The 17,383-nt window shown below is 41.8% G+C and overlaps 1 protein-coding gene across 9 annotated transcripts in view; it reads left to right on the top strand.

The window, feature by feature from the left end:
• The window catches only part of ARHGAP24 (Rho GTPase activating protein 24), a 204,797-nt gene that overhangs the window by 174,641 nt on the left and 12,773 nt on the right, over positions 1–17,383 (top strand). For 7 of the 9 annotated variants that reach the window (XM_065837033.2, XM_065837037.2, XM_065837039.2 and 4 more), the window contains one exon: positions 9,331–9,538. In XM_065837033.2, coding sequence (XP_065693105.2) covers positions 9,331–9,538 — 208 coding nt within the window. Of the gene's footprint in view, positions 1–691; positions 2,121–5,845; positions 5,950–9,330; positions 9,539–17,383 lie in introns of those variants that run through there. The other 2 variants (XM_065837035.2, XM_071807955.1) reach the window with 2 other exon arrangements.

Raw genomic sequence — 17,383 nt, forward strand, 5'->3', positions numbered from 1 at the left:
TGTGCCACCTTATGAACTGTGTCTCTACCATATCCCCTATATTATTAGCTACTTGTTACTTAAGTTGATATTCTGAGCTATCTTAACCAGTCTTAATGAGCCCTATTAACTGTTCTGCAATTATGTATGGCTGGACACACTCATATTCTTATTATCCCTTACTACAATGGATGTTGCTACAGCTGCTGCAACAGTCTGACCCTTCTAAAGAAGGGCACTTCTGGCTTAAGCTGTCTCAGAGCCTGCCTTTATGAGCTGTAGCCACTGGAGTTAAAAATCCTTTTCTCTATTACATCAGCTATAAACAAGACATAGAAAAGTTTCAGTCAGATGATGATGCCTAACCAGTAACAAGTAATTACTTGAAACACAAAATTACTTTAGACAGCAAATTAATCCAAACACCAGTTTTATATTGGCTTCCTAAATTTCAGCAGTAGATGGTAAACCACAGTAGTCTGCTGTCATAGAAATCAAGGGCCACTTTGCGCAATTTATTTGAATTTTCTGTTTCCTTTAAGCATTGTAAGCAAGCTCTGTGTGTGTGTAAGCACACGTGTGCAATGGATGTACCTGACCCTTGGTGAGCCGCTAATATTTAAAGTTTGTCTGGCAGTGGAAAAGGACTCCTGGTACCAGAGCAAGCAGCTCTGTAAATGATTAACCACATCATGAAACTGTTATTTGTTAACCTGTGCTAGAAAGAGAAGGCAGGAGGGGGGCAGATGAGAATCTGCTAAGGCGATCAGAAACAGCTTGTTTTTTGCACTAGAAGGTGACTGTGGAAAGAATTCTGAAAGGGAAAAAAAATGTAAACGAGCCAGAGCATGTAATGCCTGTTTGCACATGAAATTCCTTTCCTGATTAGATTAAAAAGGCACTATTTTTACAGGGGGGAAAGGCCTGAGTTTTAATTGCAGAACTTGCAACTAAGGAGGAGGGAGGAGGCGAGAAGAAGGAGGGTGAGCATTTTAGCAGGGGCAGGAGCGTAAGGTTTGGCACCTCTGGCGGAGCTAAGCGCAGCCTGCCTGCTGTTGGAGCTGCCACACATAACAGCCACCTGAAGTCACCTCAAAGTCACCCGCAGGAATAGACAAATCTGTGTCTCGGCGGCTCCCTCCTCTGCATTGCTTCTCTGCACCTGCTGCACGCAAGGGGCCGGCAGAGGCGGCGGCAGCAGCCGTGGTTGCCATTGCCAGGCGTGGGACCGGGAGGCAGCGAGCAAGCAGAGCATCCCCGCGTGGAGGCACGTACATATTCCTCAGCAGCTCCCCGGGATCCTGCCGGCACGGACATGCTGCTGCCGCATCTGACGCGCCTCTCCCACGAGAGCTGCTGGTAGTTTGAAGGCAATAAAACAAGCGAGAAACCCAGGAGAACATCAGACAGGCGACTGGGCTTATAAAAGGCCTTTTGAAAGGAATCCGTTATGGACAGAGAACCTTTCGGGTGAAGGGGCTGTTGTTTGTGCTCCTCGATCGCAGACGTAAGGGGAGCCAGCAAGGAGTGTCGTATCCCGGAGGATTCTTTGGTGTCCTTTTCGGTATTCTCCTCTTTCCCCTTGCACACCGCAAAGTGCTGACCTTTTCCTGTGGAATTGGAGTCTCTGCTGCTCCACCCCCGTTCCAGCTGGAAGAGGTCTTTCTCCCCCTCTGTCTGTGCAAGCACTTCTGTTTGAATGGAAGATATATCTCTTTGCTGAAACTCCTTTGTTGTGACATTGCATAATAGACAGTTGTCTTGCCGCAGGAAATAAAAGGAACGAAAGGAAATAGAGAGACGGAAGGAAATTGTTCCCCAAAGCAAAATTGAAGCAGGGAAGAGAACATTAAAATCACTTCAAGCCCTACCCAAGATCTAGAAGATCACAAATCTCCTACCTCCAGAGGATAATACACTGTTATAAGAACTCCTCAGCAGTCAGTAATGATGAGCAGTCGTGGTGTTTCATCTGGATGCAGCTGGTAAAGGAGAGCTTTGGAGGGACGTGGGGGCTCTGGCCTGTATGATGCCTGAAGACAGAAATGCTGGAGTCCGCAGCCCAGGTGCCTTAGCAGCAGCTCCTTTCATTCCTAAAACTACTTACAGGAGAATTAAGCGGTGTTTTAGTTTCCGTAAAGGTAGGTCTGTTCTGTTGCTGTGTTCTGCTTTGCTAGTGAAGCCATGGTTTCTGAGAAGTCCAGGGGGCTGTGTGTGCAGGGGCAGAGAGAGTATCAAAAAAAAAAGGCATGAAACAATGCAGATGCCGACATTCCACAAATTATTTATTTACCTCTTTGTTCATTTGTTTGTAGTTGGCCAGCTGATACTGTCTCCTCTACATAATAGCCTGTGAATGGGTTGCCTGAATGAGGTGGCTTGAGACAAGATTATTGCAGAGCCTCTGAGAAAAAAATCGGTGAGGGGAGTTGGGGAATAGAAGCTGTGATGCTCTGAGTCGCCTATTTGGCTGGCACAACATTAGGGAAGAGTTTGGGCTTGCATTTTTTCTGTGTCAGAGGAGGGAGGAGAAGAGAGGGAGCAAAGCAACATGATAAATGTGCATCTGTGCAGAAGACTAAGTCCTTGGATTCAGAGATTCCTGTAGATTGAAGTGCAGCCCGATGACGCACTGTCCTGCTGCAAGCGCTGCATTGCCACTTCATCCTGCTGCCCTGCAGCCTGTGTTTGCCTTTCCACCTGCTGCAGAGACATGTTAAAAGCCAATTTTCTTCTGCGTTGCACATACTCCTGTGGAAGCAGAGCATGGCAGCGCTGAGGGGAGGGGGGCAGAGCAGGCTGGCTTTCAAAATATGTCAGCTGGAAGGGAAACACGTCTGAGAAAGAGATGAGACAAATGATAATAAGGTGACATGGTGCTTGGGGTGGGGGGGAAGAAACTACCTACCTCTGTGATGAGGACGAAAACTTTGTGTGAGGCAAGAGGAGAATATTGGTGCTGCCTTTAGAGCTATGCTGGACAGGGAAACCCAAGTGAAAGGGCTAAATTTGTCATGTTCTGGAATGTGAGAAATGATCTTACTCGGGATTTATGTGAATAGAATCATCTTCATCTCCTGCTCCTCCCTAAACTGTTCCTCCATGCTGGTATTTGTCTTTTTGCGAGACCATGCATCTCTCTGCTCACAAGACTCAGGGATATGGTGTTGTCATTGCTTTTGAGGGCCGTCTGTGCAGGCAGAGGCAGTGCCCTGGTACGAGGGCTGACAAGGGTGAGGCACTCCCCGATGAACCACAGCAGAGAGCAACTCTTGCCTGTGAACGAGATGGCACTGAAAATTGAGTGCACCTGCAGCCCCTCGTCCCCAAGGCTGGTGTTTCCCTGGGTTGTGGAGTTCAGCCCTTCTGGAGACTGGCCAGGAAGATGGGGCTGTGTCTGTATGAAGTGTGTAAGTGCATTTCAAGGTGTCGATGTGAATTAGAAATGTCAGTGTCCCGTTTATACGCTTAACTATTTGAGAAATGTTGGGAAGTTGAATGAAGGATTAACTGATAATTTTGCTGACAGCTGCCTTTGTGCCTGGAGTGCAGCCTTAGTCTCTCCAAGAAGAGTTTCAGCTGTTAATTCTTGTCCTGTATGTTCTCAGACAGAAAGGCTTCATGTCTAAAACCCCAAGTGAAGCTGCAGCACTTACGGGAAAAGACTGAATAATCAAGGCCATGCTACTAATTTGCTTTCCTCTGCATATCATTTGTTATAGTTACTTTCTTATACATGTCAAGAATGTGTTCACAAGGCCCCTAGATCAGAGCTACAAAATGCTGCATGTGCATGTTTAACTAGGTCCCCGTCCCATGAAAGTCAACAGAAAGATAGACATTAACCAGACATTTAGTCAAGCCTTTACTATGGTTGCACAGGCAAATTAGGCTAACTACTTACTAATTGGCGTACTTCTCTGTGTGTAAAAACTCTGATGTAAAACTTCATTTGCAGAACATATGACTAAGTATGAAAAAGACAAAACTAGCCTTCTGCAAGCCTAGCCTACACTTGTGTAAAGCAGATCAGTTAGTTCTAAGCTGTGCAGCACGATACAGAAAAGAAAATTAGCAGGGTAAACCATTGGCTGTCACTGGAAGAATGGCACAACATTGTATTTTTAGGCAGAGATACATCGTCATCTTCACCAGTTACTCAAGGTGCAGGACCCTTCCTGGAAATCCAGATCAAAGCTGCATTGTGATAGGCACTGAAAAATGAAATGTCAGACCTGGTTTGAAGTCATGTCGTAGGGGAAGTCAGGGCTTAGAGGGCAGCATTTAAACAGAGACAGAGCCAAGAGTTTTGAAAATCCAATTTAGAGGAGTTGTGCTCTGTTTAAGTGCCACCATGGGAAACTCCTCAGAATATGTGCAAGTTAAGTGGAGAAGGCAGTAACTGAGAGTAACTTTGCTGGGGTGAGAACATGCAATAGCATGGTGTGGGTGAGCAGAGTTTCGGAGGAGGAGGTGGTATGGGCATTGGCCAGAGGAATGGTGCAGGCTCTGATGTGATTGACTGTGCTGAGTTCCCAGTGATGATTTTAAAATTGCCTCCATTTCTTTCCAGCCTGTAGCTAGGTCTGCTCTTATTTTCTAGGTTTTTATTTTCTAAGCAGTAACCTCTGGTCTGCAGCTGTGCTAAACTCCAGGGCAGACGTTTATCTTACTGTATCTACTGCTGGCATGGCACTGACAATGGGGTAGGAGAAGGCTTGGCAGAAAGAAAATGAGTCAGGCACGAACAAAATTCTGCCACTGCTATTTTTGGTGAGTTTTTTTCCTCTCCTGTACACTATAAAATTCTGTAGAGAAGAAGAAAACGCTCCCTGACTTTGATCCACTCAAAATAGCAGGGAGTGCTGGGGAACACCGGAGCAGAAAGCTGATAAGAAATAATAATTTAGAACTCCATATTAAGTGCTATGTGGCCATGACAGCCACTTCTTTGTGTTATTCTAGGACCTTTGTTCCCAGCGCTACTGTTGAAAGCTGTTCACCTGATTTGTTATTTTCACTGTCAATGAATTACTCATTTAGAATTGAGAGCTGCTTAAAATTCTGATCCTAAGCCGAGATCAATTCTTTTGACCTTAGCTCACCCTTTCTGACTAGTATAGCCCATAAATTCAGAATTTGTTATGGAAGGACAGAGATCCTCTCTGCTGCACGTTGAGAGAACACATGTACAGGTGTGGGTCTTTTTAAAAGCATCAGCCCTCTGTGCTTTCTGCTGTCTGAAAATAATGTTGTGGTTTGAATTTCTGAGGGGTGGCTTGGGAAAGGCAGAAATATTCTGCATGTGCTGTGGCAGAGCTGGAGCGGCAGGTGGGCTTTTTCAAGCTGTTCCTCATGGAGCAAGGAGACAGAACTGCCACCTGCATCTTTCTCTTCTTTCTTACTGAATCAGAAGCTTGGACTCAGTAGGACTTCACATGTGGCCCCTGCCTGCTTTCAGTAGCTAAGGAAATCATTGACTATTAGCGTTTTTAGATTTTAAAAACATTAGCATCGAATATGTACCACAGTGCTTTCACAACTCCTGAGTAGACATACACAGGATTTGGATATAGCACTGTAGTGTCTTTCATAAGCTTTATGGGTACCTGTTAAGCTTGGAAAGACAGTTTCTCAAAATGTTTACAAAACTTCTGCCACGGGAATGTTCTAGTTAATGAATAACCGCTCAGCATGCCCTTTACTATCATGTGATTTTCCTTTTTGATGTTATGCATGATCCTGGCTTAATTGGATATAACTTTAAAGACCTACAAAAGTCTCTTGGAAAAAGCAGTTTTACTGATTAAATCTAATGACTGGTCAGAACTGGAATCCTGTACATTTCCCTGCCTTTCTCTGGCTGTGGGGAAGCCAAGCTGCTGTCATTCTGAATCTCAAGGTTTCTTGCTGGTTTTGTTCGTCTACCTTCCCTCTGGCACCCTACCCCAAGGATAAACCAAAGTGCAGGTCAGCATCTGTGCATGTCTGGGTTTTGGAGACGTTGAGGTTTAGGAGGGGAACGTGGGTTTGGATTGACGTGAGTCATGAGGGCTCGCTTTGATTCCCTTCTCCACAGAGGTCTTCTTGTTTAGTTACTGTAGTGGAAATTTACTTTTAAAAAACAGCATGTGAAATTATCTCTCTGGTTTTGGTCATGCTATAGTCTCCATAACTTGGGCTATCTTTTCCTCCTTCTTCTGTAAAGGAGATGCTGGTAGTTACTAGGTATAGCTGATAGTGTTCATCATGGTCTGCCTCTGCAAACCACTAAGGTAACTGTGTTTGCAGCTGCAATTCTTTTACAGCATTGCCTTTGCATCATAATAGTTGACATCTTAGCCTTCATAACCTATTAATCTGCAGTGTCTCTGTGGTAGTTATTTGCAGCAGAAGAGGGGTTAAAAGCATTGGAAAGGGACAGTGGAAGAAGGCACACCTTGCAGGGCAATGGTGATGGCTTTGATTCCAGAACAGTGAAAAAACTCAACAGACACCAGGAAGATAATGAACAAGGTAAAAGTCAGAACAACATGATGTGGAAGCAGAGCTGTCATGTTTCTGCCACTTCTGCCCCTGGCAAGAGAATACTTTTTCCACAAGGCGTCAACATGTCTGCAACGTCAAGGCAATATTTATGCAGGCTTATCATGACTGATTCTTTCCATGGCCAAGTGCTGTCTTCTGCAGTGTTCTCCATTTGTTAGGTGAGGGAAATGCATTAGGTGAGGTATCAGGCATGTGTATAGTTCTTTTAAGATTTTCTTCATTCAGTACCTGTGATTTGCTGCTACAATAGAAACCAAGTTTTCATATCCATTTAATAGACACCTTTTGTATGTGAATTGCTTGTTCTATTTGTCTTCAAAAATACTGTTTGACACTAGTTAATAGACACCTTAACAGTTTATGGTTGCTACCTGTTTTCAATACATTTTGTGTTGTGATGCATGAGCAATTAATAATAATATAGGAGTGGTTTTTGCTCCTGCTGCACAGAAACCCCTTATTCTGATTTTATTTATTATCTAATCAACATGCTTTGAAAGCTAATTCTAAAATGGGGGGGAGGGGAAGGGGAGCATCCCTCAAAAATGGGTTAATAGAGAGTGATGTGTTCTGATTACAGTGTCAATACTAACAGGAGTTTCAAAGCACTCTGGTAGGTTTGAGAACTTACTCTTTCCTCTAAAAATGTAAGGTAGTCTGCAGTATGCACATTATGATTAAAAAATGTTAGCATGGAGAGAAGACAGCGTAGCCTATGGGAAAAAGCTTATTCATATTAATTGTATTGCTAGTGGGCATGGATTGTAGTTGTACATCATATAATTGGAATATCTGTACCTTACACTGATGAATTTTGTTTGAAAAGAGATAAAAACTCTTGTTTTTAAAACCAAGAGATCTCCTGGGTCTTGAAAGGAAGCTCTGACTCTGTGTTGGTAGGATAAACCGGAGTAAAGTCATACACCTGAGAAGGAATAACCTCAGGGGAACATCTCTGGGGAGGAGGACCTGGGTGCCCTGGAGGACAGTGACCTGGGCTGGCACCAGCAGCAACCCTTAACTTAGACAAAAACAAGGAACTAACTGATTTAATTCTCCTGCCATCCCCATAGCCAGTTTGCAGGAGGTTAGGAAGGTATGTAAGAAATAAAACATAGTTTACCTCCTCTGCCAGCGTGAAGAGACTGAGCTTTGTGAATGCCAAATATTCCACATCAGTCAGTGTTCTTCTAAGCTTGACTCACTGTGAAATTTCAATAACTCCTCCTTTAATTGCTAATTGTTGTGGTTTGGGCTTTGTACAACATGAAAAAAGTGAGCTGATAAAGAGTAACTGTGGGATGTTCAGTCCCCTTACCTACTGCTGGTTTTGGCATCCTCAAGTATGGGTACCGTGGAAATCACAAAATATGCTGCTTTGTATCTCAGAAAGCTTTCTGGATATCTTAGCTGGTCATCACTTACTCTCGCCAGTCATTTCCTGTGCTACATTAAAAATAATTGCACTTAAATACAAGTCCCAGACCTTCAGTATGCGCAACTAAACAGCTTGCTTCGCGCTGGCCATAACATTCTAGAGCGTATGCGTATTTCCTTGTTGAAGGAAAAATGTGCACATGGAAGGTTACCCTGAAGGACGCTTCAGTCAGAATCCTATCTTAGCTTGTGGTTACTTGTTCGTGTATTTGTAATTTTTGATGTTTTCGGGCCAAAAGCAAAAGCTGACTAGCTCAACTTTGGTCTTACTTTAGAAAACGCAAACCAAAACACTTCTGTTCCGCTTGTTGAATATTTTTAAACCAGTAGGAACTGTGTGCTCAGTGAAGGACACAATTTGACTTACTGTTTTTTTCCCCATACTTTATAGTGGGGAGCCTTCCAAGTACAGGTAGTTATTTGGTCTTTAGTTTCTCATCATGGCTGCCTTAGAACTACTCATTATCTTGCTATACAGAAATGGAATTGCCTCGCTTCAGCTCCAGTTCTGTTCAACAGCTGGTGGTCTCAGGAGAGAGCTTCCATCACACATGACATGCCTGAGCGTTATTGTGATGCTGTCTGTGGTGGCTGTCTCCGCAGCTTCAAAGGGAGAGGCAGAATAAGTTAGGAAGTATAGCTGTGTTGCCAGTGCCAGCAATCTCCTCAGGTCAGGGTTGAAGTTAATTCTGTCAGTAAAATTCCATGTTCTTCTGAGGTTAAGTATAAATACTGATTTGCTGCAGTTTGTCTGACATATTTCACCTTTTATGTCAGGATCATTTTCATACCAAAAAATGTATTGCTGCTAAAGCAGACAGTGATAATGCAATTGGTAGTACATTATAGGAGTGGTTGTTGTGGGAAAACATAATAATTTTTTAATAAAACAAATTAACAATTAGGTTTGGTAGGAACAACATCCCAAATTATGATTATAAACCTTCTGCTATCCACATGTAACGTTTATATGCCATTGAAACTGATACAGGAACTACTTTCTTTTATATGTCATTAGGCATGAGCCAAAGAAGTTGAAGATGTGTATCACTTTTGAATCAGAAGTTTTGTGATGGAAAAGCCTATTTGCATTATTTCTGTATTTTCTGTGCTTTTGGTCTGAAAAATCATTTACTATAGTTTATTTTAAATAACGTTTTTGAGTGTTGCTGTAGAATACGTCAGGATCATATTTCCATGAGAGTATCAAAGGTGAAATTGAGCATTTTTATCCTTAAGAAACGAGTGGGTTAATTGTCCGTGCATTTAGCTGACCTGTAAATAGTGTGAGCTGTAATAGAAGACATGAGCTCCTCAGATGTTTTTATGAATCTCAACCAAGACACATCTCTCTTTCTCATGCAGGTATTTTTGGCCAGAAGCTGGAAGATACTGTCAGATACGAAAAGCGATATGGGAACCGGCTGGCTCCGATGTTGGTGGAGCAGTGTGTGGACTTCATCCGACAGCGGGGGCTGAAGGAAGAAGGCCTTTTTCGACTGCCTGGGCAGGCTAATCTTGTCAAGGAGCTGCAAGATGCATTTGACTGCGGAGAGAAGCCTTCTTTTGACAGGTAAAATCCTCCAGCCTGACCTTCATACCTGTAGGACATGATCTGCTGTACTGGCTGACCCACGGTGCTGCAGAACCTGTGGCAACAACGGATATTAATACCATTATGTGGTTTTGTAGATTTTTCTGTATGTTTCCTCTTATCACTCTAAAATGCCTTTTTTTCCTGACTTTGATGTCTGGTTTCAAAGCATTTCTGGAGAATTTCCATTTGTGAAAAGCTGGAAAGGGAAAGTATTGCTAATGGTTTGGCTTAATCAAAAATATCTGGATTACCTTAATCTTAGTATCATTTGAAATGGCTGATGGCTGGCATTTTGTGAGTTCCACAAAGACAGGATTTCTCTTTTCACCAATTTCAATATCTTTTGTTAGCTATAAAACAGCCTGGAAGGGAAGTCTGCTTTTCTGTATTTCTTTGGGCCTTTGGTCTTAAAATAAAAGTCACTGTGACCATAGTAACAAGCCTACATGATTTTGAGGCTCCAGGTCCAATTCATATTCCAATATTTATAGGGTTTTGCAAACCTAACGAGTTTTCTGAGCCAAGGAAGAACCCAGTCCTGTTCATTCAGCTGTATACGACTTCAGTCCTCTGTAAGATTAATTTTTTGTGTAAGTTTAGCTGTCCTGTAAGCACTGATAGAAGTAGTCCGTATATTTGGAGTGTGCAATCAGAGAAGCAGAACCAGTGGATTATGAGTGCCACCAAGCCTTTTTAACTGCGGTCAGAATTAATATGATGGCAATGAAGTTCCGGTTTAAGAGACTGCTAAACAGTGGTTGTCCCCAGTGTGTGCCCTAAGGTGACACCCATAACACACGTCCAAAATGGAATCGGGATCCTTCACTCCCATTGAGGGTCTTATGTGAATTAGGAAGAAGTGGCAGGTTACATTTATTTTGTGGGACCTTTAACTGATAGCAATGCAAGTTAACAGGAAGGAAAGTATAACTTCACCTTTTAGTGCAAAAATATGCCATGACACGAACTTGATTGCTGTAAATTGTTTACTTTCCTCCTTTTCCTGTTCCTATGAAGTGAGAAATTTTTATACGTGTGGAGCTATGTGTATCACGGATGCACAGAAGACAAATATCTGTAATACTCATTTAACTCCAGCAGTTTCCTCAGTCCTGACCCTCACTTGAAGTCAAGAATTCATAATGTTCTGGAAAAGAAAAGTGAATTGTCTTCTGATGAGATTTATTTGTTTCTTATTGGAAGGCAAGAGATACGATGATTGACCACAAAGTTTTAAGGACCCCAAGGCCTGTGGGAGGTGACAGCTAGTGAATGTTTGTAGCATACTTGCTGACTGTTAAAATACTGTGCAACTTATTTAAAAACAGAAAATGATGGTAAAGAAGCATCCATTTGGGTATGTTTTCCTTACTTGGGGACATTAAACTAAATGTCTCTGGCACAGTGTCTACCAAAGAGACATACAGGTGAATGGCAGAAACCAAAGGTAATTTTTCTGTGTCTGCAAGCCAAATGACTGTGGTGGAAATGCTTAATCAGCCACCCCCAAACTCCAGGAAGATGATGTGCTGAACAGCCACTGATGTGTACCTCTTTCAAGCTGTACCTAAGTCCTGTCTACTCAAAACAAACGAGATCAGGGCTGAGCTGCGTCATTTTGGTGTTTTGCAAGGTTATATAGCAACATAGCATACACTAATGAGCCCCAGGAATAGGCATGCTAGCTGAGCTTTAGCAGATGAAATAGAGAGGAGATTTTACATGCTGCTGCTGTGAAGAAGGCTCGTAATCGCCGCTATAGCAAATACAAACATCAGCAGGAGTTACCTATAAATCTCTGCTACTGCAGTTTTGATTCTGAAGCTGAGAATTTATACAACACTGACTTTGTATGTCCATGTCTCTGGCTGTGAAGTGTACTTCTTCTGTTTGCTTTTTCATGTTTGTGTTTGGAGATGTGTGATTTAACTGTGTCAGTGGTCCACAAGTCGGGCAGACTTAAATTCTCTTCCGATCTCTGGCACTGATTCTGTTGGGCATGTACTTCCTCCAAAGTTTTGTTTCATCTGTAAACTCAGAAATTAAGTTCATTTTGCAATGTTTATAGAGTGTCTATGTGATTACTTTGTTTTGAGGCAACTTTTCATTATGCTTAACAGTAGCATAGTCTTCAGGTTTGATGCAACCTGTATGGCAAGTTGAGCTCTTGGGAAGTGGCCACAATATGAAAAGTTGCTGTAGGGAAAAGGAAAAAATATATACATTAGGAGTCCACGCTTACTTCCTCTCATAAACTTCAGATCCACTGTGTTTAATGTGTAATTATGTGTTCTTATTATTAGTCAAAATCCCAATACTGGAAAATCTACCTAGTTTCTGTTTATTAATTTACATTTTGTCCGTTCTCATACATCAATAATCAGATTTTTGCAGTTAGAGCTGAACTGGTGGTTTTGTTGTTGGGGCACGAAACACAATGGAATCCAGGTCACACTGCTGCAGCAGTACCGGGTCACCAGCTCTAGCTGGACAAAGACTCGCTGCTGTCACCAGTGTTGGAACAAGCACAAAGAGCTGATGTTTGAGGAGTCTGCCATTTTTCATACTGCCATTTTTTTATGCGTGTAAGCACATGTGAGTCAAAGAACACAGAATAGGTGAAGATGCTTTGTAATATGTGTGTAGGCTTCTGGATACGTTTGTGTGAGAAATTATCATTAATCGTTCTTCTCTTTATGCTTTCTTAGCAAATTCAGTAAAACGCATAACTTTTGAAACATAAAACGTGTTTGACAAATGGCAGCTCTCATGAGTTAGCAGCTGGATGTTCTGATACCAAAGTCAGTTATAAACATGCACAGTGAATCCAGGACAGGTTGGAGAGCAGCAAAAACTTCAACATATTAATTTGATCCCAATCTTCTAGTTGGATAAGATACCACTAAGGAATTGTGAGCTATTTGTATGAGAATGGAGCGAGTGTTTGAAATGTCTCAAACTCACTGAATGAGAAAATCGCATTTCTGATCTGAAACATCCATCATCCCAGCCCTCATAACATGAAAACTGGAACATCAGCATTACTTGCAGTCTTGGAAAGGGGAGTTCCAACTGATAAATGCTGAGCCCTTTTGTGTGAATTAAAAAAAACATACTGAAAATTGTATGTCAGTTGAAAACCAAAAATCAATAAATACTTAGTTCCCTCTGCACTTATCTGCACATACTGTGAAATCTGCTTTAAGGAGCTAACAGTGCGATTAGGCAATCACTCACACTTGGTACTATTTGAAATATCCTTGTTATTTCCAGCACAGCTTCACCTCTGTAAAATTGTCCCCTCTGGGGAATCCATTTTACTTGCCTTAGGGTAGTTGCTTCTCTTTGCTTGTGTGGCTTATAGTTTAAAGTCCCTCAGTGGCTTTACACATCATACATTTGTAATGATACTAAGTGGATTATGACTATTTGTTCGGTAAAATTAGCACAGTGAATATGGTACCACAGAAGGAAAATAACAAAAAGGTTTGTTTTACCACTTTTATGTAGAAAGGTTACAAAATTGGATTTATCTTTTTAGACTGCCTCTTTCCATTTAGTGTTCATCGCAGTAATTACCAGATGACATGAGAGTTAAGATTGCTGAGTGAGAAAAATATCTGACATATCACTGAAACAGATATTAATACTTATGTGATTGATGTACCTATGTGGTTTGGATTTTCATAACTGCCATCATTGATGTATACTCCAGTAGTTCAGAAGAGTTTAAAATTATCCAGCTCACCTACCTGCATTTGTGTGCATGCACAAGAGAGAAGCACATAAAAGTATATTTAGCAAAACAAAACTCCTATTACAGTCTCTCATGGGTCTGAATTCCTCTAAAGAAGTATGCAGTACCTTATAGTGCAAAATATTACCTACTGCTTTAGTCACCATTGCAATCAGCTGAGAAAAGCATATTTAAGTGGCAGTATGTGATAGCCAGCAAATGTGAAATATTATATACTAGAGCCAAATAACCCAGAATATAGAACTGGGTATGTTCATTTAATCACTGGGACTGTCAAACCAAATAGGACAATGATGAGGATGGTACTAATGTAATGTCCTCAAGGTGAGAAGTACCATATGCACAACTCTCATTCTCTTCTAGAGATTAAAGAATGTTTCTAAATGTTGGTGAATGCAAGAAAACAGAGCTGTGTGTGGCTATAGTCTGCACTGGCACTGTGGAGACCATAACTAGACATGGACTTGAAATTCACTGGTTATGAAAATCATTGTTTTATTTCCAAATATAAGCCTGTATGTAATATTTTCTTTGTTTAGAAGCAGATAGTTCCCCAAAGTAAGCATTTTTCTTCCCTTCCTAGCGGGAGAGTGTAGGAATCCCTAAACAAAACGTTTGTATGCAAGCACTGGAACAGGCTGCCCAGGGGGGTTGTGGAGTCTCCTTCCCTGGAGACATTCAAAGCCCGCCTGGACACATTCCTGTGCGACCTCACCTAGGCGTTCCTGCTCCAGCAGGGGGATTGGACTAGATGATCTTTTGAGGTCCCTTCCAATCCCAAACATACTGTGATGCTGTGATTAAGTCTTTACTAGAAAGCTGGTTTTTGCTGAACACAAATGGCCTTAGGCCTGAGAAAATCCCAGTTTGTTTCTACCTGTTCCAGGCTTCCTTCCCTGATCCTTACAATCTGCTCCTCAGTTATGCCTCTGGAGCCACTTCCACGTTATTTCTAATTCCAGGCCTCTTTCTAACCAGCTAGCAGAAATAAACCTACATATGGCACAACTTAAAACATCTAGTTGAGCAATTAAATCCGTGGTAAGAGACACATTTCTAGCATGATGCAAGGGTCATTAAATCAGTTTAATTGGTGTCCTGCTGTAGGAGAGCGTGGCTTTAGCTACTGGCAGTGAATGAGCAGTTGTAGAAGCTTTGCATGAATTTCAGTTTCAGAAATGGAGTTGGTGTGTCAGCTGTGTTTATTGTGGTTTTTGTTTTTGTTTTTTTTTGGTTGGTTCATTGGGTTTTTTTGTTGTTTTGTTCTTAAGCAGCCATGTATTTCACTTGCCAGTGACAAATGACGTCTTAGATGGCCATGATCACCTTAAGAAAGGATGACATTTTATTAGTATGTGGAAGGTCTGAGAGCATGGTTTTAAAGCATCCTTACACAGGACTTGCAGGATTTGAGGCTTCCTCTTCCAGTAAACAAGAACAGGTAGTTTATTTGTGGTGGTTTTCATGTTTTATATGTACTTGCAATCCCTGCAAAACTTCTGCAGAAACTTAACAGCCTTTCTGTACAACCTATCAAATGATAAAATAGTTTAGCAACATATTCATTGGAGCTGGTTGATTTGTTTTCTGACGGGAACTTGTCTCTCTCTTAGGCCTATGCCCACTTTACCTGAAATCACTTGGGTCTCTTTTTAATGACCTATATTGCTTAAGTAATTTTTAACGTCATTCTGTAGAGTTTGTCTTTTCATTTGTCTGTCCTGAATTGCTGTCTTCATTGCTGCTTTTAATGTACCAATCTCTAACCTGAATTAATTGACTGCTGTTACAATCACTGAAGTGGAGGTCTGACTTGGAAACAGAATCTGTCAATCTCCAGCATTCCTTGTGGTGCTTCCCCCATGAATGGGTTCTTGGAAGGTACCATGGATTCTAAAAACCATGAGCACAAGGATAAAGGAGCAGAATATGTGTTTGGGTATTTTCTCTGTCTAAACAGAAAAATGAAATTCGAGATCGCTGTTAACTCCAAGTAGAGCCAGGCTCTTGCAGCAGCAGGGAGGGGAAGACAGACAGCTCAGGACTTAAATTGGTAAAGGCTTTCATACATGTTTCACATGTAGGCAAAATATCAGCTGGTACTCAGATTATGCACAGTACTGCTTGTACTAGATACATGATATATAGGAACATTACGTAGAGAGTAATGATTTGAAGATACCTGCACAGGGCAACAAAAATCACATAGGACATAGAAACAGGTATTTTATGTGTTTGACACGACCTTTGAATTTCTGGACCAAAGCCTCACTCCCAGAATCAGTCGAGCCAGTCCTGATTCACTGTAGTGTTAGTGAATGCAAGCTTTGCCCTCCCAGCCTCTGCGTGCTGGCTTCCCAGCAGTATCAATACTTCGATTCTCTCTGTACCTAGTTAGCACATTTGGAATATTCCTTTGATGGTGGTCTCTCAGTGTTTCACCACTGGTTTCTCTGTGGCTCTAGCATCTCACTTAAGCTCTCTACAGGCTGGCAGCAAAGGTGTGTGCTGGGCAGCCAGTTCAGAACTCATTCTCCTGTGTCAGGAAAACATCTTTACTGGTCTGAGTGAGCTGCTCTGGAAGAGGACACGGTCACCAAACGTGGTGGGTACAGGATAAATTGGTGAGGGACACTCTGTGTTTCTAGGATTGAGTTGAGGGAGCTGTAATTCTAGTAATTCTGCAAGGTACTGATACACAAACTGTTTGAACTGCATTGTTCTCTTTGTTTTTTTATTACCAGAACTCCTAAATTGAATTATAGCCGCACAGCTTGTTGTTCCCTACTGTTTGTTCTTCATGCAAACTGTTTATGTGTCATCGTGGTCTAGAGCTATTTTTGGCACAGCATTAATCTTTTTGTAATGTGACCTTGCCCTGTTGTATTTCCTCTCTGAGAGCTGATGAGGAGCTGGTTGGCTTTGTGCTCTGAAGCGCTGACTCTCTGAACACACGGTCTGCTTGTCCGTGTGAGGGTTATGTTTGGATTTCTGGCGACCTGCCAGACTTGCTGGGCATAATTTTTTTTTTTTTATGGTAGAGAGGGTGAAAAACTCCAGGCAGTGTAATCGGTCTGACAGCCACTTCCACAGTGGCTGTGGGATCACAAAGGAAAGTGCTGTCAAAACAGCAATGCTGTGAGGGATATGAATGACAAGGCTCAGATGAATGGGGCTTTGAATACTTGTAGTCTGATGACTGAGGAGAGGCTGTGGTGCATTTGCATTTGTAATGCTTTTGTGTGGGGGATGCTCCTTTGGAAACCAAAAGCAGTATTAATGTTTAAGTGAGGTAAGTAGTCTTCCTCAGACTTTCCAGCACAACATACTGGAATAGACTGTTTCTCAGCTTGATGATGCTTCGTGTTGTGTTCAATTTTCTGTTTCATGCTTTGTCATTCCTATTTCAAGCTTGTAATTATTCCTTGTGCGTTTGGAGAAAGTCCGCCTCAATTAATGAGGATTGTTCCAATTTACATAAGAGGAGTTTCTGCTGAAATTGAAATACTCTTTTTTAATGCCTGTTAATGAATGCTTTTAATCATGTTAATTATGAATGTGTAATCATGCAACACTTTGATATTACACTGTCAGACAGCAAAAGAAATATCAAGATAGGTCTAATCATTAAGTTTCTGTAGCTGTAATGGTCCTAGAATGTTAGACCAAGTTTGAACAGCAAAATAATTGTTATTTTATTTTCTTAAACTGGTAAGTTGTAGCTGGAAAAAGTCCAGGAAAAGATGTGTGTATTACAAATTACACAAATGCCCTCAAGGCAGATATATTAGTGCTGTTGGTTGACTTAAAATGTGGGTACAGCACTACAGCCCGTAAAGGGAAATAAATGTTCCTGATCCTCAAGAGCACTTGCAGTTGGGCATGCCTTTGAAACGCACAGCTCTCCCCTGTGCCTGAAATGGGCTTAATGGTATCTGTGGATTGAAACGCCTGAAATTCAGATGGGTTAAAACTGGAATCCGCCATTGTTAGATTTCCCTCTGTAATTTAAAACAAAAGGTGGAAACAAAAATAGTAAACTGCAGAATCTAAACAGGTGTCGG

The sequence above is a fragment of the Patagioenas fasciata genome, chromosome 4 (assembly GCF_037038585.1).
Source record: "Patagioenas fasciata isolate bPatFas1 chromosome 4, bPatFas1.hap1, whole genome shotgun sequence".
Taxonomy (NCBI): Eukaryota; Metazoa; Chordata; class Aves; order Columbiformes; family Columbidae; genus Patagioenas; species Patagioenas fasciata.